This window comes from Lepeophtheirus salmonis, chromosome 6 (genome assembly GCF_016086655.4).
Source record: "Lepeophtheirus salmonis chromosome 6, UVic_Lsal_1.4, whole genome shotgun sequence".
Taxonomy (NCBI): Eukaryota; Metazoa; Arthropoda; class Copepoda; order Siphonostomatoida; family Caligidae; genus Lepeophtheirus; species Lepeophtheirus salmonis.
Genome location: NC_052136.2, coordinates 55,162,703 through 55,188,368, shown reverse-complemented (window position 1 = coordinate 55,188,368; position 25,666 = coordinate 55,162,703). Strand labels below are relative to the sequence as shown.

Sequence of the window (25,666 nt, the reverse complement as noted above, 5' to 3'; positions counted from 1 at the left end):
GATTCATGAATGATTTACAACTTGGACTAAAATTTAACGGATTTTGAATATTTTACTTTTTAACTTCAAGAAATGCTATTTGGCCTGTAAACGTTTCTAAGGCTGATCCCCCATTCAAAAGGATGACCCAAGGGCGTCCACAGATTATATTTTGAGGGGGTTTGGTTTTTGGAATTTTTTAAAAATCCAAAAATTAAAATTCAAAAATCCACAGTTACACAGAGATAATTAAATTTTTTGGAAAAAAAAATAGTTAATATTTTATTTTTTGTTCTCTTTCATAATTTTCCAGAATAACCAAAAAACAAATTTCTAATAAAAGACAATAAATCCTTAATTTGGGGAGGGCTACAGACCCTCCAGTCCACCCATAGTGGACGCACCTGTGACCGCATTTGCAAGCCCAATAGGAGATCGAATGGATCATATAGTTTAAACAATTGGTTATATTCTATAAGTCATATAAGAAATTCAGTGAATTGGCGTTGGGTTATGAGCCCAACTTGTGGTCAGAAAAAGTAAATAGAATCTCAAATAAGGGTTTCCTTTGCCAATACCAATGATTTTGTTGTGCGTTATGAACCTACTCCAGGCCATATTGATATATTTCTGTAGTCTAAACCCCTATTTTTCAAACGTTATTTATTACTAAGAAAATATAAATCAAACTAGAGAAATTGTTTCTTATGCAGAGGAAACAATAACAAAGACTCTTTGCTTCTCCCTTTTCAGATTAACACAAAACCTACGGAGATATTTGTAAGGAAACTCGCGAAAGGAAAGAGCTTGTGAAACAATATTGATAGCAAGTAAGGTACAGAAAACCAGTATGTACTCGGAAACAAAGACTGATAATGAAGGGTTCAAGGAAATTTGTAGCGAAATCACTAAGTCCCAACAAGGGCATTTGACCAAGACGCAGAGTACTCATATTCACGTGTAAAAATTCGAAAAAGGAGTCCAGTGTGAGGAAGCAAATGGCCTTTGTTTTGGGAGCACAAATACTAAAAATTGCACAAATAACTTTCATTCACAAAAAGGGAACTTCGTCAGTACAAACCAAGTGATCAAAAAAGTTTAAGCATAAGAAAGACCACCCTAGAAAAGAGCCACTCCAAAATCCAAGTAAGAAGAGTTATAGACCCCTTAAAGATTTTCAATCTACCGTACATTTCCTAAGCCTGAGCCCCCATTCATGAGGATGACCCAAGGCCGTCCACAGATTATATTTTGAGGGGGGCTTGGTTTTTGGAATTTTTTTAAAACCAAAAATTTTTAATTTTTTTTCGAAAAATTTACAAAAATGCATAGCTATTCACAAAAAATACATTTTTGAAAAAAAAAATTCATATATTTAGCTGTTTAGAAAAAAAATTCAAAAACCTATAGTTATTCACATAAAATTTAATTTTAAGAAAGAAAATTTTAAAAGTTAAATTTCAATATAAAATTTTTTGAAAAAAATTCAAAAATCTTCAGTTACACAAAGATTATGATTTTTTTAAACCGTACCGAACTCTGGACAGATAGCCAGATTTTGACGTCATAGAGTATAACAACGGTATTCTAACAGTAACAGTCAAGAAAGGAGATATATAGCTCTTTTTGGTAATAGTTAGGTATACTCTTTGAAGTCACACTTAAAAAGCGTGGTGGAAGTTAAACATCAATCAGAAAAGCGTTATGGTTAGTGATTAAAATCTGTTGTATTTTTTTATTTTTTTTAGCTGGCCGTATTTAGGAATTGGTAATCGGAAGGATGTTTTTTTTTTCTTTAGCGGTTGCCATTATTATTAAATTCATGAGTAATGAACATCCTTTCCTAAATAGATTTAATTATATACAAAACCTGATTGTAGTTGATCTAATGAAACGTCAATAACGTTATTCTTTTTATCTTCCAAATATTCTTGAAATTGTCAAGGTTAGCTTGTTTATTTTCGTTGTCTTTTTTTTTTTAACATACCCATTCCACACTAGATTTTCATCACTGTTTATGGTATAAACTTGTGTTTCTATTAATCATGGTACGTACTGGATACATGAAGTCAGAATTGTACAAGCGAGTACTACCTGTGAGAGTAGAAGGTGACGAAAAAAAGAGATGCTCACAAGAATAAACGCGGTTTAGAGGAATATTTCTAAATAATATGTATATTATGTATATGCGATATGTATATGTTTTGCAGAATAAATCACAAATCTTATAAAATAAAATAAATAAAAATTTGTATACAAATAACAATATTTAAATAAAAGATAGTTTGTTGTTAAAATAGATATACATTTACGAAATTATTTTTCTTTCTAAATTCTATAAACATCAATAGTTGAAAAATGAAAAGCATGGACATTTTTGGACTTAAACCAAGATATGCTAGTCTTGCAAATATTTAACCCTCTGTTATTACCTCGTTGCAATATTTTGATGATGCTCTTGTCACATTTTAACTACTCTTTCGATTGTTTCAGTGTACAATTAGTGTTGTGTCGGTTCTTAATATTCGTTCCAGTTCAGTCTTAGAACCTGGCCTTAACTGACGGTCCTTGGAAGTATTCATAAAAATATCGATGGTTAATTAACCCAAAAAAGATATATGAACTATCTATTAAGATTATTGCACATATCTTCCAATTTTTTAATTTTTTTCACTTTATAATACAAACATATTATATTGTTAATTACTTATATAATATATTCTATTATATAAAAGAATAATTAAAAAAAAAAAAAAAAAAGTACTCTCATTGACGTCACGAGGGATCGAATTTACCTTCTATAAGGACCAAAAATAGGCATCTTCTTGTATAACTGATAAAACAATTATTTGAACTTTTTATTTTTGCTCAATTTTATAGCTTAAAACATATGCCTTTCCCCATATTTTACATATGAATGCTTTTTTGATAGTTAGCCGCGTAGGAGTATTGAGATACAGGAAAAGAGGTATGAAAAATCTGCAATCCTCCTGAGTCTAAATCAAAAGGAAAAGAATATGTCAGAAAGTTTGGTAGACGATATATCGAGTGATCCATTAAAATCTGATCACTTTGAATTTAAACTTCAACAAGATATAATTGACTAATGAACAATATAATTTCATCAAAATTAATAATATAAATAGCTCTTTTAATCATTAATCAGCCTTAGTGGCAATGACGGCTTCCAAGTGGTGGCGGAAGTCCTGGCACCCGCTCTGGATGTAGCCCTCTGTCATGGCGTCCCAGTGATGGCTGACTGTGGCTTTGAGTGCCTCGGTATTTATATGATGGACACTGTAGGCCTTTCCCTCAACATCCACACAAAAGGTGTAGTCGAGGGGGTTGGCATCAAGGCTGGAGGTGAACCAAAAGTGTTAAAAAAAAGGGTTCAAAAGGCTCACTCAATAATGAATTTGCTATACAATTTTTTGATGTGTACTCAATTATTTATATAATTTGCACTTTCCTCTGACATTTTAAAGATATCTTCTCATGACTTAGGCATAAATTGGATATACTTGGAGATTTATATACATAAATATACTCTCCATCTACATTTATCAACTGTCTTCAAAAACACCATAACAAAAAATGAAAAACTTAAGTCAGAATTGTCTCATTTCCAACTTCAAGCTCTTTATTTATTGTTGGGATTTTAAAAAGCTGTAAAATCAAATAAAGTTGTGTAGTAAAGTGATTTTCAAATAAAGATAGACTTACCCCATAGTGAACGTGGAGATACTCTACGCCGTCTAGGGGGTAGGTGAGATCTACATAAATACATATTTTATAACTAAAAATATTTTGCCCTGACTTGGAAATACGTGAATAGAAACACATTTTGAAGGGGATATCTCTATAGAGAAAGAGTGAGAACCAATGGTCTATGCTCATGAAGTTCTTTTAAGCAAGACATTAATTAAAAATTTAATCACTATTAAACATGAATCTTTGGATTTACCATGCAATCTAATAGGTTGGTGACAAAGTAATATTGTATTTTTCGCTTTAACTTTGATTTTGATGATTTATGGCCTACAAGAATTCAACTTCATAATGCCCTTCTGGTAGTAACATTTGTCTCTATTGTCAAAAAATACGGACAACCAATTTTTGAAGGCTTTTATTGTGTCCAAGTGCGTTGACCATAGACAAGAACATATGGTAGTCAGGACTGTAAGATGAATGCATAATAACGTTCTATCCAAGCTCCTGGAGCTTCTGGCGCCCATCAAAGATGTGTACGGACTGGTTTTCTCTTGGTGAAACACAATTACTTTCATATTTACCAAGGCTACCCACTTCTGTTTGCTCACCAGCTTCAATCGGTCGAATTGTTCACAATACAGGGGGAAATTGGGTGTTTGACCATAGGGGAGCAGCTCATAGTATATCATTCCCCGTCAATCCCACAAACACACAGTATCACCTTCCTGGCAGTAAATCCGGTCTGGAATGGTTTGTTTGTTTTCGACCACGACCTCTGTCGCATAACATGGCAGTATATGATCTATTTTTATCTCCAGTCACAATCCGCTGCAGAAATGGATCAATTTTGGTTCGATTCCACAGTGACTCGCAGATGCAAATTCGTTTCATGAAACTTTTTTTGCGTCAGCTCATGTGGCACCCAAAAACGAAGTTTTTTTTTGTGTCAAGCCTTCTGCAAAAAGTTCAAACCCGTTTTATGATAGATGTTCAGCTTCTACGCTATACTACGACTACTAACAATATTTTCCATGATTTCACTGATATTTTTGACGACAAGCCTGCTAGTGGGTGGTGCATCATTCACCTCCATTACACCGGAACGTAACCGCTCGATCCACTGTTGAGCAACACGAAAGGAAGAGTATTGGTCCAGTATACATCACAAATTGGATGACCGTGAGACGTTCTGTAGTTGCTAATGGAATAGGAATTTTTATATACCAAAGCTGTTATAATTATTCTTTGAAGGGACGTTTGCAAGACTGTATATAGATGTATTTTATTTTTTAATTTCAAAAAATTAAACTTTTGGAAGAAAATTTCAATAAACTAAAGATGATATTTTTAAATACGTGCAATGGAATGGTCTACTATGAAATTAATGATAGTTATTGAAAAAAAATGAGTTGTTAAAAATTGAGACAAAGTACTCTCATATTGCGCAGTAAAAACGATTGATACTGTCAGAAAATTTTAAATTATTTGAGGAATTTCAAAAAATTCATAGCTATTCACAAAAAATGAAATTTTTTGGATAACATTTCTAAAATTAAATTTCAAATATTGAATTTTTTGGAGAAAAATTTGTAAAATTAAATTAAATTTTTAAAGATTGGAAAAAAAAATAATTGAAATATTAAATTTTCTATAAAAGAATCAAACATTCCTTAATTTGGGGGACTACAGCCGGACGCTCCTCACTATAGAGTATATTATATAATACAAAATGAAACCCATATGTATCCCTCTAGCTTTTAATCGATCCAAGATTTAAGAAAATCATAGGTGAAATCCCCAAAGATACAATTAAAAACTTTTCATTTTATAACATCAGCAATATAATATTTAATTAACTATGAGCTGGATGTCAAGAGTGTTATCTCTCTTTGTTTGCCAAAATACGACAGGTGACGTAATAACTCTTTTCTACTATCAAGAAGGATTCTTTTTTATGGTAGTTTACGTATGGATTTGATCCAAATTATTACTATACTATTCAATGACGTTTTGGGGTTTTCATTTCGTTAGAAATATATGTATTATACATATTTTCTGTTGGGGGATCGATGGATGGATGTGTAAAGATTACGTCATATGATAAGGATGAGCGCGCCGAGTATAGTTTTTTCCCTTAGCAGACACATTTTTTTAGCTATGATGACGGGAGTAATTCTTTTTTCTTCTTCTTTTTATCATCAGACTATTTTTTTTTCATGGACTTTATACTGCAGTTGTTGTCAATGAATTCGACATGATGGTGACCTGTGCGGTGCTCATCTGTGCGTAGAAGTGTTTATTAAAAAGTGAATAAAAAATTATATGATAATAAAAGAAGGTAGTTGTTTGACAAAAATATTAAATGGTTTTCAGGAAGATGTTGTTTGATTTTCTATCCTTATACGAAGAATAATAATTAAATACGAATCTTCCTCCTCTTTTTTATAACTAAATCAATTAGAGGATTCTTCCTCTATCATTATGGACGGTTAACGCTACGAATCTGTTTTTCCATTCTGTTCTCTCTTCTTAAGATACATGCTGTAAATGGAGCTATACTTAGTTATATTATATATAGTTTCTACTAATACAATGAAAGCCCTCTCTGCTTCTTATGAGAGGGATATTTGGTTCCCAGTAAGAGTATTTTGACTCTAGAGAGGGAGAGAAGGAAGACGGAGGGAGAGTAAGGAAGGGGGAAGAAAGCCTTCAACTCTATAATATCTTCTTCTTCATATAGATTCAAAGAAGCCCTTCATAACCTCAGCGTATATATATATATATATTATTTTTTTACTTATTTCAAAGATTTGGATGTGAGCAGACATACGAAATACACACACACATTTGAGTCTCTCGTCTGTGACAAACAACTACTACTTCTTCTTAGAATAATTATATAGACATAAACCCGAGGATATTTTGAACCATGACTCAAGAAGAAAATAAGTCAAATAATAACAATGATGAGATCATGAATGGAGATGGAGCCGTGTCTCGGACTCGTGCTCGGAAAGGAGCCCTTAAGAAAAAGAACGTTTGTTTGATTAAGAATCACAAATTCATTCCAAGATTTTTTAAACATCCTACGTTTTGTTGTCATTGCAAGGATTTCATTTGGTGAGTGGATTTTAGATTTCGTTATTTTTTGCTGTACATAGAGGTATACATAATGAGGAACTCTTATAAATCTCTCCAGTTACGGATGACTTATACTGTGACTTATGGCTTCGTTCATCATAGGTGTTATAAAATTCATGACAGTTGAAAATCCTTCCCCCCCCCCCTCTTAATAACGAATACTTGACATGCAATGTCGTTTTTCATGTCTTGTGGATGTAAATAATCTTTTTTAATTTTTTGCTCTTGTGTGTGTTTATATAATAAAAAGTAAAAAGTTATCTTGAATACAACTTCATTTTGTATTCAGTTTTAAATAAAGTATGGAATATATTCTGACAAATGCTTTTAATCAACTAATGGATTCGTTTGTTCATTCTACTTTTTTTTTTTTTGTATTTTTCATGTGCAACAATGATTTTAATAGTCGGCCATAAAAACCAAACAATCCTCCTTCCTTTTATCATCCAATCCTTACGTACCTCTTCTAATCATCATGGTCTCATGAAAACCAATTGTTATTATGTAGCCCATCAAACGAGTTTATTTTAATACCATTTAACAGACAAAAGTGATTTGACATGCTTGTGTCTTTTAACCAATTAATCGCTTCTTCCTCTATGACTTTGTTTCCATTTTTGTCGGATTCCTATCTGCTCCGATAAATAATTACTCATGATGTCCCCTTATGTAGGTAGATAAACCTGTTGGTTTGTAGTATTTTATGACGTTCTTCAAATAGTCTCACAAATAACGTTAGCATGGTATTCAAATGATATAACTTTTTTTTCATAAAATATAAAAAATTATTTCATTTTTCAATTCAGTTATTTTGAAAACATAGAAAACATATTAATGCTCACAAGTTCTGTTCGGTTTACCTGTACTATAGTGCTACCGGGATACTGATGCGTTTAAAATTAATAAAACTATACTGAATTGTTAAATGAACCGATATTTACAACACCCCCACTACGTCATAATAACGAAACCACTCAAATTTCTGAGTATCCCTCATAGGTGGGAACAGCTATCTTCATATTTGTTTAAAAAAAGGTTGTTAAATTTTTGCATTATTGACAAATCCTTTGCTAAATAGAATTTAGTAACTACACAAAGTATCATCAATTGCGTGTTAATTCATTTTCGTATGTTGTGATATTTGTGACGTGTGAAATTTCTCATAATCTGAATCAAATATATAATATGTTTGCTTGCTATCTGAATTTGTTGATCAACAAATCTTAATACCAAATACATATATCAACTGACAATATCTAAAAAATTAGCTAAGACTCAGCAAAAAAGTGCGTATTTGTTACATTAATATACATAATAAAATATTAATTTTGCTATATAATATATAACAGTTATTATGTTACTTTGATCACTATGAATTGCCCTGGCAATAATTAATTGTTATTCAATTGTTTGTTATTGCTCATTAAAATATAATTATTTTATAAAAGTTTTTCTCGTAATGGTTATTGAATTAACTAATGATGATTATCGTTTGATGAGGGCCATCAATATTATATTTATTTAAATATAAAGTTCTTAGATAAATCCTTTAAATATATATTGGATTCAATACTATTTAACTCATGACTTTCTTTTAATCTTTGTATGATTTGTCCTAAATTAAATCAAAGTGATTGCTTACAGCTGTTTTTTCTATACGGATTAAGTATATACATGTATCAAAATAATCATATAGTTATATGTGTGACCCTCAAACTTGAACTGATTTGTAATGTTATAATATTCACTATTCAGATATTAAAAAAAGTTCTCTCTAAATCGATATTCATACACTTTTTAAAACAACAAAAGGTTTATTTTCATCATCGAACAAAAAAGCTTAATAAATTGTAGGTATACGCTAATAAACATATCGGCTCAAGTAGGTACAAAGATCCCACATAAAATATATTTTTAAGGATAAAATAAATCTCTCTCATCGTGAGTAAAAGTCTAATTGTTATTTAGACAGATAATTTTTTTACAATTCCATCAAATATACTGCTAATACAAGGTTAATAGAAAGATTAACCTTATAATAATATATCTACTTGTCTATTTAGATATTTTTTATTTTTCCTTTTGTTGAAATGTCCAAATCACCGGGTCAAAATCCGTGCATTTTGGTAAAAAAATATTATTGGCATAGTTGGAGTGTATTTGAACAATGTTTAGAGCTAGCTCAATGGCCTCAAAGTTACAAAAAAGTGAATTCTTTCTCTATTGTTGTGAAAACAGTTCCGACTACAGCTTTTTATGTACGATATTTTTTTAAAGTTGTCTTAATGTACTTTAAAAAATATTAATGCTCTTCTGTGAAAAGAGATAAATAAATAATGTGAATTACAATGCAAAATAGTTGATGGGAAAAATAATTACATATATAACGTGTGCTGCGCAATATTTATTCCCCTTCATTCACTAGAAAACATGAAGATTTTGTATGTAATTTTTTGATTTTGTTGAATTATTAATTTTTGAGAATGACAATTAATTCTTTTTTATTAAAAAATATATATATAATTTGTAAAGTGTAAGTCAAATGGAGTTATGTTTAGAGGTAGCTCAACGGCTTTTAAAAAAATTATCATTAATAAATAGCTGTCTATTGTTCCCCCCCCCTTTTTTACGAGTACCCCCATTTGAGAACCACTGATTTAACACACCAAAATACAATACTAGCATTGGCCTGGCTAGTCGTGTAAACTAAAGTAATGTAGTCGAATACTCGTATTCCCATTTACAATCCGCCAAATTATCTGCTTTTTAGAAAGATATGTTGGTTTTTTTTGCTCAATCGTGAGTTAATTATTATGTGGCAAACTCATTTGCTCCCTCTGATATCAATGGAGTCAGACCAGTCAAATAATTTGAGGTTTTTTTTCTTATTTTAATCAAGTTTTAAAAGAAAGACTTTTAATTTCGTTCATAAATGTTCATTTAGTATGTTTTAAATAATGTACTTATATCCTCTGATTGAATATCAGGACACCAGGTTGTGTGTTTGTCCTACTATTCCATTAAAATAGCTCCCAAACTTTTTTCTTTGTGTACTCCCTGAGAAAATATTAAGATATCCATGTATCACCATATTAATGATCTCTCCCGGTATTTAGGCAGATTTTGTGTGTTTTTACCTCCCATAAATTATGGATACGGGGAAAAAAATTAAGGGAAATCTTGTACCTACTAAATTATTTCATAATTTAAGTTTCCATTTGTTACATAATTAATTCTATAAAAAGTTGAATACATATTGAAGACTCACTTGAGATAAAATTTTTAAAGATTTTTTTTTTCAATACTCAACTAAATATAAAATGGAGTACTTCAATTTCACAGTTCTAATTGTTTACTAAATCATCCTGGAATGTTCCGGGAAATGAGAAGCCCGAGATTAAACTGAATATAAAACAATGGAGGTTTAATCTATTTATCTTCTTTCTTTTACGTGCCACAATTTGAGAACCACTGGAATATATTAATAGTTAGATTTGGAACTTTAAAGATCTTTGATTTGTTATTCATAATTACTGAATGCACATTGAATCACTTTTTTCATATTAAACAAATAGTTAAAACACAAATAAGCAATTAATTATGGTTAAAATACTAATTATATAAATGGCTAAGACAACTCCGCTATCTTTTTCAAAAATGCTAGTTTAAACACAAATAGTTATTTTTTTAGTTTTTTGTTTATATATAGATATATACATAAAGGAAGGATAAGCAAATATATTATAAAGATACAATATATCTCTTTGCATAAGTCTTCATGCCATTGTTTATTTATGTTGACATTTGGCTCTTAGTTTTTCGAAAATACATAAAGACCGAATGAGCTTTTTATTCTACTAGGTTTTATTTGTCTTCTGTTACTTAAAGTAAACGAATAAATTAATAAATAATAATATGTAGATGTACGGAAAGGGGGGGGGGGATACCCCGTATAATTCAATTAAAAATTAGATCTACTAAACCTATGCATGTTCAACATGACATAGATACAGCAAATGCAAACTTTATCCCTGAGGATTATTTTGACATCCCTACCATAAAACAAAAACAAAAAAAAAATCCTTGTTACAATAGAGGTCAGATAGCTCGAACTCGAAATCAATTTAAAAAATGAGAAAAGGACACTTGAACGTGATTGACGAATTTCCATTCGCGCACTCCAAGGAATTGATCGTCTCCAGGACCACCTTTTATGGCGTCAGCAAGTCGAAACTTGGTAGAGGTAGGACGAGTATGTCAAAAAGTCCAAAACGGATACGGAGACGTTAAAGAAAATGGCCCTGGCCAATCTCCTCAAGTCCATGAGGGACCATACAAGACCCCTTTGAGTTTCACACCAGACTGTCAAAAGAGCTATCAATAAAGGTGGTGGAAAGAGCCTTGTGAGGGTAGAGAGACCACTTTTGACACTAGCGATTAGAAAAAAAACATCTACTCTATTGCTAGACTCTTTTGAATGACCTCAATAAGAAAATTCTACCCCCCCCCCCCTACATCACTGATGCAAATCCCCTTGACTACAATTTTTGGGTACATGTCGAGAAGAAAGTGTCCGTCATCCAAACACCAAGTACTTCAAATCCCTTGTCAGCCAGCACTGCGACGCCATGACTACCTTGAAGCCTTCATTGGGTTTATGAGACTTAATTTGGAGAGAAATCCCTTTATTAATAAAATGTATCAAATTTTAATTCTTTGCTACTTAAGAGGGGATTAATTATAATATTATGTTGATTAAAATTCACGATCATTTATCGTAGAATACAAAAGCAATCCAGATTCAATTTTTTTAGAAAAATCATTATGTCCTGCTTTTGTGTTGATGGTCCACAAATATAAATTTTTAAAACATGACTTATAATAAATCAATATTCCATGGCTAATTATAATTAGATTTAATCAACTGTTGTCTATTTATTCAACAGTTATAAGGAAAATATTGATGCAAGTTGATATAATTTCACTATTCTGTAGGAAGAAGGGTTAACATTGAAATACAAAGCCTATATTTATTCGGAATATGTCTTTGAACTAATGGCATGTACATTATATATATTACAGTGTATCTAGTGATATATACTTTATTATTTTAAATTTTTCAAGAGTGGTTTTGTGAGGACATTTATTTAACAAAATCATCTGAAAATAGTGCTCGCAACAACTTTTATTCAATATATGATACCTTATCATTAATAATTGACTCAATGCGTGGCCTAAATAACTAGCTGACCTCGACAATGTAGTCAAACTCGAGCTTGATGCACTCTTTCTTGATGGAGATAGAGTAGTCCAAGGGGTTCTCGTCTGGAGAGGAAGGGTGCCATATGATGAAGTCCCATAAGTCCGGAATGTTGTCTCTCAGGATGGCCTAGGTATTGGCGGTGCGATGACTCGGAGCTCTCTCTTGAGTGAAAACAAAGTTGTCCCCGAAAATTTATCTGGCCCATGGTAGCACAAAAAAAAAAAAAATATATTTGTTTTATATAATCCTACAAATGCCCCTACATATGCATTAGAATGGTCGGATTTATTTCAGCGAGGGTCATCTTAGCAACATTCGTTTGGGCAAGCTTCATTTTGAGAAACGTTAATTTCAGCGACATTTTCATATAGTAAATATTATGAAATAAATTACGTCATTATTAAACGTCATTCTTCATCACCCACCAAACTGGTGTTCAAAATCAAATGGGAGAAGTCTCGAAGCTGCAACTTGAGGCTCTTATCAGATTTTGGCTCAACTCCGTAAGCTTATGTGGAGGGATGAATTTACAAAACATATTGAGTGGGATGGCATTCAAACACTTCGATCGATGGGTCCCCTAGGAGTAGGATCTTTAAAAAAGGATGTGCATTCTCCGATCATTTTCGTTGTCCAATGTTATGACAGTAAACCTTTGATTTATGAGCCATTTTTTACTTGATTCAAAACTATATTACTTATATTTAGTTTATTTTTAGGAAAAAGGCTTCACTGGAGTCGGGACGGGTCTTTTTGGGACTCTTTCATCAGTCTGCTAGCTTCATTGAATGCAGAAATATTCCTCATTCTTAAAGGAAGAAATAAACTATAGATAGTCTTGATTCTTGAAATCTTAATTATTCGTCGATGATAGTTAAATTATTGTGGCAAATGATGATTTTCTTTAATTGACTAGTAGGTTGATTGGTTTTTAAAGAAGTTATGAATTATAGAATAAAATAAATTGTCACACTGATTCTGAATTAGATATAAAATAATACTTTAATCCTATTTTTTTAATTATTATTATTGACTAATTAACTATTTAGCGTGTGTGTTGATGCAATATCAATATCATACGAATATCTACTCACACTTACCAACATGGTTACTTCAGTTTGACATATTCTTGTTGAATATTATATCAAATAGGGGTTTGGTTGGTATGTTTAATATTAATCAGTATTAGCTGATGTCATGTATTTTTACCTAGATATATGGATATTATGGTATATTAGTATTAGTTGCAACTTGTAAATATAGTAATTTTCTTTATCTATCGTTTAGTACGTACCCTTCTTTACCTTTTTAGTATGGAAAGGGATCTCGACAATAATAATACACATTTCATTGGGTTAGTCCTCCATCTTTGGATTTACTTTCGTCCACAACGACGCCCCCCCCCCCATTTGTAGGCAACGACTCCTTATATTTACCTCAAAGTTCTTATGTTGCATTACATATTAAAATAAGTTAAGACAAATTCAATTTTCAAATTATACATTCATTTCTATATTTAGAGCGCATCCGCGCAAAAAAAAATCAAGAATTGGGGAATTATTAATATTTTGAATTTAATTATTTAGTGCCTCATTTATTCTTTTATATTTATTTATTTTTGGGCTGGGCAAAGGAACTGATCCTGATATAGCTTGTTGGAAGACAACTTCATGTAAACTATTTTCTTTAATAATGGTTAGGAGAAGCTTACAAAGTGAAGGGTGCTGTATAGAAGACTGTAAAGCCATATGTCAAGATTCTACAGAGTTATTTGTTCTTGGCAAACCTTCTTCTGTTCGTATTTTCATATCCCATAAAGCTAGTGGATATCGTGGTTCTCTCCTAGTTCTTCCCATATATCGACCGATGTAATTGTCTTCAAAATAATCGGCAATGACTCTCGAGATCCTCAGGAAAGGTTTCTGTGAGGATCTCAAAAGCATTGATAATTCTATCAGGAGGTAGGAAAGCCAATGCTATAACACTCTTTATTTTAATTCGTATATCCTCATTTTCAATATAAATTTGTCTGACTTCTGAACTTTGAAAAAAAAAAAACTTTCAACAACAACTTTAGTCGAAGGAAAAACCTCCTTAGTTGTAGATATCGTATTTATTTCAAAATCAGCTGATATACTGATGGGATTCAATGTAATTCCGTATGTGTTCTTCATTAATCCATCCTCAAATCTGATATACATATCACGGCTTTTGTTTGGAACAAGTGCATATACACATGGAATTACTGTGTCCATGACTATTACGTGTACTATCAAATAATTGGTAAAATATAATCGGACTAACTGTAAAAGTTCCATCCACAAACCAATGTTGGTATCTACTCATTATTTCTAAACCCTTTTTAGTTGAATAAATAGTTATTCGGTTTTCATCCATCGATCCAGAATCAAATAATAAAATTGATTCTCCTGAGTTTGAAAATCTTGGGATTTCAAATCCACACCTAGACGCTGGTGATCGAGGACCACTATTATCTCTCCTTATTCGTCTTATGGTTTGGGCTAAATTTAAATTTTGCTAATAACAAAGATATTATCTCCGATATTTTGAATATCACATAAGAGCTCTCGGAGGCTCTACCGAGGAAAGAGCCATACTTGTAATGTTTGATTTTAGTTTTTTACACGTACTTTTCCAGGAGCAGGAATGTGATTATGTTCTGACATAGCATTTGGAATTACTCCCTCTTCTAGGTTTGGTCCTGTTTTAACTCTGCCTTCACAACCATTTTCAACACACCTCCAATTCAAACTATTTTAGTTTTTTCTATCCGACCTATATATATAGCCTTAAAAGAAAAGATGATTCGCCCCTCGGCAGCTTTTGATAAATTCCATTTTTATAACTGTATAATTATGATACAAATGATGACTGCTAAAATCGTTGTAACTTAATAATGAATAAACCACGTTAAACAAACTGGATAAATCTCAATCAGTTAGTAATTCAAAATTGGCTTGTTCTAGTACAAGTTAATATCATTATGAATAAATGATCAGAAATTGCATTCATTCATGTCAGCTTTCCATAATGATGTTCTTGTTTTTCTAAAAAGTTAAAGGTCATAAAAATCCTGGGGACGCACCTGATAAACCAAATCCTTCAATTATTCATAATTTGATAAAAAAAAAAAATCATATTGTGGGCAAAACTTGATATAATATTTTAAAAGCATGTCTCTTTCGAATTTATAAGACTTCTTAATGAGTAATTCCTCTGTAAAAAAGATGAATACAACCTTAAGAAATATGTTGACTGTGCTAATTCGTATAATTCATTAGCTCTTAAAATTTTGAAACGTAAATAAATCAATTATTATCTTCTTAGCTATTCACCATGATTTTAGACACAAGTTCTGTTTTACAGGCGCATGATACATTCCTTTCTTTGGATACCAAATCAAGATAAAAAAAAATTAATTTGACCTCATTTTGGAGTACTTCGAAAGTACTTTGGAATACTAACGGTTTTTGATGGCATAGGAAAAAAATTAGGAGGTCATTACCAAAACCAAACACATCCCATGATCTATGATAGTTTTGAATTTGGTCAACTTTAAAAAATAGCCAACACTTTAATATGCATACATATAATCAAATTTTAAATTAATAGAGGAGGCCTTTGACTGTGTTTGATGTCTATACATCGTATAATTAATTAATATGAATGTATTTATGAACATAAAAGCTCCGCTTTACTCTATTCTTTGTACAAATGACCATAATGTTTTAAAAGTACTATTGTCGCTGTACATATTATGTACATATAATTTGTACAATCCATTTATTTAAAATCGTTGGACAATCACAATAGAATTAAATGACCTTTTTGTGTCTATACAATTAACAATATATGGGTTTAAAGAATGGAAAAATGTTTTTTGTTCATAGAATTTTTTATTTAAAATATTGTATGGTTGCATTTATGTTGGGAAATTAAATATATATGTAGTGCCATTTCTTTTTAATCACAGTAATAACTTTAAATGACGCAATCTTTTTCCATTTAAATGAATGAGCTGGATGTAATAATATGTGGCCCCTCAAGACCAAAGTGAGATGGGATGATTTTTCTCAAAAATTAAGCCTAAATTACTTTTGTATATTCTTTGACAAGTTACTATCTACTTTTATCAACAAATTATTCCTATTACTCAAATGGAGGTGCGTTAAATTACAATTAATATTAGCATAAATTGATATATTGTGGGTACGGTACAAAAAATTTCACATTCAATACTTGTCTTTTAAACCTGTATTATTGAATAAATAATAGTAAAATGACAATTTTATACCAAAATCATGTTTCTAGCTTCAATATTAAGGAAGTTATGACCAATTTATCACGTCTTTTTTTCGTAGTGTTTATGTTATATCTGTCATCTAATCAAATGTGATATTTCAATAAAAAAAACACAACTTTCTTAAACATCAAGAGAATGGAATGAAATTTTAAGGAATTACAGAGGGAGGTACTGTACAAAAGATGATATCTTTAAATGCCTGCAATGGAATTTTATAATATAAAATTCCTGTATATCAATATCTTCCCACGCTCTCCAAATAATTAATGATAGTTATATATATATATATAGGAGAGGTTAAAAATTTAGACAAAGTACTATCATATTTCTCAGGAATAAATATTGAAGGTGTTAATGTCGGGTTGAAATTTAGGTACTTTTGCGTGAACAAATTGATAGGAAACTTTAAAAAATACTAGATAAATAACTGTTTTAATGTCCATTATATATTTTATTCGATCCATTACTTTATTTGTGATTTTGAAGGCTATCTTGAGATGACTTACTTTCTAGCGAATGGCGCGATTAAACGAAGCAACGGATTAAATTTTTTTGTTGATGGGGTACTGTAGATAAGAATTTATCTACTACTAGGAAAGGGTCGCCCAGTGTTGCTTGAGCGATCATTAGGGTATTTTTACAGGCATGATAATTTAGACCTGTATATTAAATTAAATGTATTACTATGAATTTGAAAAAAGGATATAAACTTCAAATAACATACCAACGTATATGCATGAGAAAAATTTCTAGATGATAAGTACATCTTTTATATTGTCAAAAATGTGCAAAATCGAAATTCTGAAGAACATTGCAAAATTCTGTTTTGTACTAACTTTGGAAAAAAGTAGTTAACAGAAGCATTTATTGGCGTTATAAAGAGAAACACATACCTACCAAGTTTTTTTCGTACTTGCAAAACCAAAAAAGTTATGAAGAATAATGTTTATTTTTGCAAATATTACAAAAGTTATTAAATAAAATGTTATTTTAATTGAAAATATTTAGACCTTGTAGTGTATATTGTTTTATAATGCATCGTTTTGTGGAATTCCTTCTTAAAAATTAACGTTTCATGAATAAAAAATTTAAAAAATTAAAAGTTATTTAGAAAAGGACATATATTTAGGTTAAATATCAATTTGTATGACTCAAATTTATATCAAAAAGAATCTCCAAACAAATTTTTACAAACTTTATTCTATTTACGAATACAATATTCAATTAAAAATCAATTTTTTACCACCTGAAATGTCTTTTTTTCACCCATAGCATTTTTAATTTCGAATAAATTTAAAAAACGTATTTTTTCGAATAGTTGTTTTTTGAGACACTGGTCACTTTTCTATTTATAACTGAACACCTTATCTAGTCTCTTTGAGCTCCAAAAACATTTTTTGTGCTTAGGGTATAGAATAAACCCCCTTTATTTTACCACCACCCTCCAGCGAAAATCAGTATCTCTGTTTGAGACTTACCAGGTTTCATAACAGGCGCCCATGTAAAGTTTCAACCTCCTAGGCCCAACGTTGTGGACACCAATAAAATACATATTATATATATACAGATAATATATTATTGATTAAGGAACCATACTTTTCGACATGCGATACAATGATAGTAGAGGCTCAAAAATATAATTAGATAGACCGCAAATAAGGAAGTAATTAAGTAAATCAGTTTTGAGTGCTGTACATTTAATACCCATCATTCACACTATCTCTCTTGGAATACAGTTCCGTTAGATTGACGAACGAATTTTATACTCTTAGGTAGGGCAAGGCTTGGAAAACCAACGTTAAAATATAAGTTTATTGATTATGTGAATGAAAAAATTCTTAAAAATAAACCTTAACACTCCATATTTTGTAGGATCCATAATTAATTTATACCCATACTTGAAATAAACAATAAATTTTGCACAAAAATGATGTACTTTTTTATGAATATTTTTTTATTTTTCCTTCATACTTAAAATATACACCTCTCTAATGTGCCAAAAATGTTGGAAAATATCAAAATATTTTTTACATTAAAAAAAAACAACTAATAATTATTAATTTTTTTTATTTCTATACTATACTTTAATATTGCTATTCTAAGTCTAAAGTTCTTAATAGGGGTGAATTTTGAGCTATAGAAGGCAAAATTTTTATCCACAAGTCCGTTGGCCATAGACAAAAACGGGTTTAAGGTTTTTTCTATTTGGCTAGACATCACAGTAGGCACTGGTCACTTTCTTGGGAATGTGGCCCCATTACCTAATTAAAGAGGCTTTCAGTAAATCCAAATTAGGATGGGACTTCTTGCAGACCATCTCTTCCAAAATGGACCAGATTTCAAAATCCTTTGGATTCAAATTCGGACTTGATATAGGTGTTGATCCAAAACCTAAGGAAATGAGTTTCATACCCTTTTTGCATCATATTGGTTGTGTAGGAGTGAGAACTATCTTATTCAAAAGTTATAACTCTCTTACTGAAGTGATAATTGGCTCTAGCATGGACACTTTTCTCCAAGATTGAGCTCCATGTCGTTAGTTTTAACCCCCGAGGGTACGAAAATAATGACCACCTTACCATACAATATTATGGCACTCTATACCATTACATATTTTGGTTTGTGCAGCTAATACATCTTACAGGGCGAATTAGATCTTTTTTTCCACCAAAATCCGATCATTTTGAGCAGTTGAATAGACTCTCAATAGAAAAATACTTCAGTATCACGAAAAACAATGTTGGGAGGTGTGTGCAAACTGAGAATTTTCTTGCTTCCGTTTACTGTCTTTTTTCTCGTAAATGAAGGCTAACAAAAAAAAATTAAACAAACTTTATTGACCGTTGATCCATAATTTATCACAATTTTTTTTGTAGTGAAATTTCTATATTTATACGAGTTATATCAGTTAGTGCATAACCTTTTTTTAACAGTATTTAGGACCTGCCTTGTATATTTGCATATAGTATCTGAATGTTTTATTTGACATTTCAACCTAATGGTTTGGAAAAAACAAAAGATTGATTGTACATATACAATAAAGGTGGTTTTAATAGAAAATCTTTTTTATTTTTCCAATTACGAACATACAATTACTGATTGAAATAAAACCCTGGATCAATCATGTCAAGTGTAATGTCTTTCTTAGGTACAATCTACCTACATTAACAAACACAAATTGATGTTGATGTCGTAATCTAAATTCATTAATGAAATTAGTGTTCAGAATGGAATATGAAATGATTTGCTCGAACGAACCTCGCTTATTTATCATAAATAGTGTTGTATGTTATAACATTGTCAAAAAATTATATTTACATGTGTATCAAAGTGAGTACCTTGAATATTATACATAATATATTCCTATATGCATAAACGTAATGAAATAGTTTGAATGGCTGTGAGCTCTCACATTTTTAATTATATACGTGATCTTCTTGGATTAATTGCTTATTTGTTACTTATTAGTAAAAGGAATCTTTTATAGTAAGCAGTATTACCAGAGACAAGAAAGTAATTAGTTTATTCGCTATTCTTTTGATATGTATAAGTAAGAACTAACATAATTACCAATAGTGGAAGTCTTATTATTCATAATTTTGGTGTACCATTTGGGCACGAAAGATGTAACTTTCTCCTCATGGAAGCAACAAATGCCCACATTATACTTTGCCCTTGGCATCTTAAAATGGAAATTTCCTAATACATCGGATATGGGGAATTTTTTTGGTGATTCTCATATCAAGTTTTTAATGCTCCAGGAAAACTGAAGAACGAGGATATTAAATTATCTTGGAGGAATAAAAGATAGCAGAACGTTTACTGCTCAATTCCATATATCCACGGGAATAATTAAGTTTTTTATGTCTTGCCGATTGTGGTAATCTTTTAAATGGCATTTTACATGCACGCTGTGAGTATTTAAAATGGATGGTAAAGCTACATACCGGGCCGGGCACAATTATTTACCGATTATGTAAATATACTTTTTAAGAGGTTTTGTGGCAACCAATCTGATTTTTTCGTATTTTTACTGTTAAAATAAACAAAAATCCTTTCAGTGATTTTTGCGTAACAACTTCATCACGTGAGACCATGTCCAATCAGGAAACAAAGATGATCGAAATTGCAGCCCTCCTCCGAGCGGGAGTGCCTCATCACAACATTAAGGAACAGGTTGGGGTCTCGTTGAAGACAATTTACAACTTTTCCAAGGGCTTGGAGGCTGGGGGTGATCTCAAGCATTCCCTTGGGGCTGGCAGGAAGCCCACTGTCTCAACAAGGCAAGTAAAGGCAGTGTTCAAGAGGACTCCCAACAGGTCTATTGCCGACATGGCCAGAAAGATGGGAACGTCGAGATCAACTGTTTCAAGGGCATTGAAAAGGGCTGGAGGAAAGTCCCTGAGGCGTACTGAACGCCCCCTGCTAACTGAACGTTAGCGAGAAGTCAGACTTGAGCGTGCCAAGAAAATCTTGAATGATATCAAGAGCTCATCTGGACACATCATCATTTTTTCAGATGAGAAAACTTTTACGGTCGATCCTGTTTTCAACAGGCAAAATGGCCGTGTTGTGAGCTTTGGAGATGTACAAGATAAGCACCGCTATGTGGGAACAAAAAATCACCCTGCTTCGGTGATGATGTTGGGTCTCGTGGCCTCCAACGGGAAGGCCATGAAGCCAAGGTCCTTCCGTGGATCAAATCCATAGTCGGCAACTCTCCTTGGGGTTTTCAACAAGATGGAGCACCCGCCCACGCTTCCAAGAAAACTCAGGAGTGGCTCAAGGACACTACTGGCCCCCTCAGAGCCCAGATCTGAACCCACTAGACTTATCTATCTAGGTGCACGTGGAGACCAAGGCCTGTAAAAAACGACACAATAACATAAATGCCTTAAAGGCTGCTGTCAACCAGGCCTGGGCCTCCATGGATGCCGATTACATCCAGCAAGTCTGTGGCAGCTTCAGACGTCGCCTGACCAGTGTCATTGAGTCAAATGGTGGCTACATTGATTAAATTTGATCACAAACTATTTTATTATTCTAAAAATGTATGAATAAATTGTTTCTCAAGTCATTCGAAATGTCATTATTGTCCGCGATATGTTCTGAACAAAAATTGGTAAAAAATTCTGCACGGCCCGGTATAAAAGGATTGGAACGTCCTTATACTGACGTTGCCAAAGGTATGGATTTGTTCGGGATTTCTGAAAGAAACGGAGGAGTCTTATCAGTAACCAAGGCTTAAGATTTTGTTTTACTACACTCTAAAGCCTTAATAGCAAACAGAATAATAAAGAATAACAAAATTCTTCAATGGCTCCAAAACATCATATTGCCAGACTTTTGGCCTCCAAAACTACCGGAAAATCTGATAGATTTTTCTGTGTAGGCTGCGATCGAATTTCTTACCAACCGAACTCCCTGGAGCACAAAAGATAAACTATTCAGTCGGATCAGGAATAGACAAAGGACACAGTGGTGAAGGCCTTCTTGCGCTTTTGGCCTCCTATATCGACTTTTGAATTAAATAAATTAGAATACATCAAGTTTTCAGAATCTGATTTTATTTTTTTATTCTAATAACTGTTTGGAGAGACAATTGCGCTTGAAAAAAAATATTTTCGCGACAATGATAGCTTGTTCACCCTGTCTATCAACGTCAAGCTATTTACCAAGCGGCAAATCGATGACCATGTGATCCATTTCCTCACCATATATATATGTTTTTTTTTGGCGCTACAAATATTTTTTTACCCATAATAGGTTGTACGATGAATATAACTAACTACGCAACCTCAACGAATTCACCCGTTCAATTGAATTCTGTGAAGAGAAGAAAAAATTCTACAAGAAAAAATCATCAAGCTCACAATTTTGTTCTGTGTCATTGTTGTATAGCTTACGTAAATCCTATGCTTGAGTCCTTGGCGGCATTATAAACACAAAAATTATAGGATATTTTGTAATGTTTTCGACTTAATTATTTTCCTTGCTCCTTTATTGATGTTACTATGTTGCTGTCATCCAAAGTTATGACCTTGTTTCTAAGTAACCATTGTTTTGCCTATACCAAGTCCTTCATCAAAATCATCTCTAACATGTTTTTTACTACATTTTTTTTTTTTTTTTGCTGGGAAATAAAAAAGATGGAGGTAAACAATAGAGTTTTCATATCAACGTTGCTGAAGCTAAAATATATTTTATTTTTTCGTTTTCCATATATGAAGATAAACACTCGATCGAACATCAATTTTAACTGTCTACTGTTATACGTAGAGATTGTAACTCTATGGATTAATTTATCAATGAAAGCATATTGTATATACGAGTATATATTTTATCATCATATATTTATCTAATATATAATATACGAATATATATAATTATACATTGTACATGTGATGTCCAAGTTTCATCTTGTACAGAAGATTGTACAAGTTACCTCATCATTTATTTTAATTAACAAACATACATCGATGCTATCTTTTTTTTCGATCCATTAACATTACTTCTTTTTTATCTATTTAAAAGTAATATAACCGTGGACATTTTTTTTACACATAATAATAAGGGGTGTCTGCAGGGGATGGGCTAGAGGGGTTGAAGCCCCCCAAAAAAAAAATATTGAATTTTTCCTTTTTACTAGTCTAATTTAATATTAGAAATTAAATTTATTAATTTTTTTTTCCAAAAAAGTATAATTTTTCAAAAAAAAACTCATTTTCTGTGAAAGCTATAAATTTTAAAAACTTTCTCCGAAAAATTATATTTTCGCAATTTAATTTGGATTTTTTTTTTTAAAAAAAAACGAATTTTTGTAAACAATTGTAGATTTTTTATTTTTTTCCCCGAAAAATTTAATTTTCTCTAAATAGCTGTGAATTTTAGAAATTTTTCTCTACAAACTTTTATATTTGAAATTTAATTTTTGATTTCGTTCAAAAATATTTAACTTTTTGTGAACAATTTAATATTTAAATTATGTATGAATAGTAGTGAATTTTTCAAAAATTTAAATATTTTAATTCTTGAAAGTTTTTATCCAAAAAAATTTAATTTTCAAAAAAAGTTAATTTTTAAATTTATTTTAGTAAAAATTCCACCCCCGAAATTTAATTCTGTGGAGGCGCTTGATAATGTTCCACAGAATTTGTATCGATTAGTAATTGTCAATAAAAAAAGTGAGATATTACATCATTAAAATTTTAACCAACCATGAAATATTCTTCATCTCATTTTTGTGTAGCAACTTGTACAATTTAATTATACAAGTTACAACTTATACAAAATCGCAACTTGTACACGACTTACAAAATTCTGCTTTTGTATTTTCTCGATTTAATTTTTGACATTTTTATTTATATTATTTTTTAGAGAATACATCTTTAAATATATATATATATATTATTACGCAAGACATTGGATTAAAAATTTTTTACAATAAAATAAAATAATCATTTGATACGTTAATCCAATCATCGGCTATGTTACATAATGATACATTTATGTGTATGTAAATCAATTTATTGAATATATGCTGTGTACAAGTTGTAACTTAAGAAAATTGTAAAAGTAATAACTCTCAAAATTTTCACTTGGGGAAGGCCATGTTTAAAAAAATTTACATAACATTAAGATAATGTCTGGTATCTTAGTTTGGAAAATGTTCAGACCACCCTTGTATGTCTCAAAGTTAATAGAAATACAAGGTTTGACCATCATGTAATTGGACTTGCTAGAATTTTCAATTTGATGTACCGTACGGACTGCTGGGCAATACAGACATATATTGACGTCATAGAGTATAACAACGGTATATTCACAGCAATAGTAATTGTATATACTCTTTCACGTCACTATTAAAAAGCGTGGTGGAAGTCAAACACCAGTCCAAAAAAGCGTTATGGCTAATGATGTAAATCTGGTGTGTTTTTTAGCTGGCCCGTTAATTTGTAATTGGTAATATGAAGAAGGATTTTTTATTATTTTATTCCTGAGTAGTGAACATCTCCTTTCCTAAATAGATTCCATTATATTCAAAACCTGATTAAACATTCATAGTTGCACATAAAAGACGGAACGTAACACCGATTATTTGAAACAGAGTTATAATTTTAAGTCCTTGATGACCTCAGAGTAGAATTGAACATGAACATAGGAGTTATTCTACGAAATTTCCTTGCTTAAATCCTTTTTGTCTTTCTCCCTATTCTCGTTTGATTGTAGCTGATAAAATGAAGCTTCATGAGCATTATTTTGTATATCCTCTTAAACATTCTTCAAATTGTCAGGGTTACCATATTGATTTGAGGGTTTTTTAACATGCCCCTTTAATAGTAGATATTCATCATTGGTTATGGGATAACCCTGGTTTGTCTGAAGGACTAATATTCAGTAAGAGTAGACAACTGAATACTTTGAGGATTAAGATGATATCAAGAGTTGTAATCCAAATAAGAGACAGACTAATCTAGTTTGATAGTAATATATTTTTGTGTGTATGAAGTGATACAATAGATATATGTAGACCTATAAACACTTATTATGTTATTTAGTACACTAATGAACATACACGTAATTAATCGTCATATTGCATACAAAGTCCAATGGGGGATATGTGACAATTTTGCAATCCTTGCCCCTAGAGGAAAATGAGAGTTTAGTGGGAAAACTTGATCAAAATTGTAGTACAAACTACATTTCCAAAACTTGTAATATTTTGTTTAGAAAGGATAATAACGATAAAAAGTAATCCAGAAAATATATATGTCTTTCATATAATGTTGTCTCGATATCAATATTTTAATACCGGTTCACAAATATAAATGACATGCCACGGAGTAACCTCTCAAACCCAAAAATTATTTATGAAAATATATTAACAAAAAAGAACACTTGCTCTTATCTCACGGATTTGAATCGACATAAAAGTATGTAGTATTAGTTATATATATATCTACTTAGCTTAAATTTAAAATTCAGGACTTAATTTGATATACAAATATAAATATGTACATTGTATTTTATATATTTGTAAAAATTCTGGAGAACAACAACCCAAGCATGTTGATAGTTGGAATATATTCTCTCTTTTACCTAGAGAGGCAACCCTAAAGTAATTTTCCCAATGTGGTTTCCATATTATACACGACCAATGAGTTAGATCTTCTGGAAGAACAGGAGGTCGGGGTAGAAGTATTCTTGGTAAATTATCCGATCTTTCTGAGGTAGACTCAGATGTAAGA

At 31.3% G+C, this 25,666-nt stretch overlaps 1 protein-coding gene and 1 long non-coding RNA gene across 20 annotated transcripts in view; both read left to right on the top strand.

The window, feature by feature from the left end:
• Positions 1-5,908: 5,908 nt before the first annotated feature.
• Positions 5,909-25,666, top strand: part of LOC121119323 (Protein C kinase 53E) — a 98,225-nt gene continuing 78,467 nt past the window's right edge. For 8 of the 19 annotated variants that reach the window (XM_071889731.1, XM_071889720.1, XM_071889730.1 and 5 more), the window contains exons 1-2: positions 5,909-6,028; positions 6,499-6,810. In XM_071889731.1, coding sequence (XP_071745832.1) covers positions 6,620-6,810 — 191 coding nt within the window. In that variant the 5' untranslated portion in view covers positions 5,909-6,028; positions 6,499-6,619. Of the gene's footprint in view, positions 6,811-25,666 lie in introns of all 19 variants that reach the window. The other 11 variants (XM_040713959.2, XM_040713957.2, XM_071889738.1 and 8 more) reach the window with 6 other exon arrangements.
• LOC121119324 (uncharacterized) lies at positions 12,606-12,936 on the top strand. The gene is made up of 2 exons (XR_005864732.2): positions 12,606-12,741; positions 12,814-12,936. It is a non-coding gene; the product is annotated as an uncharacterized lncRNA (long non-coding RNA).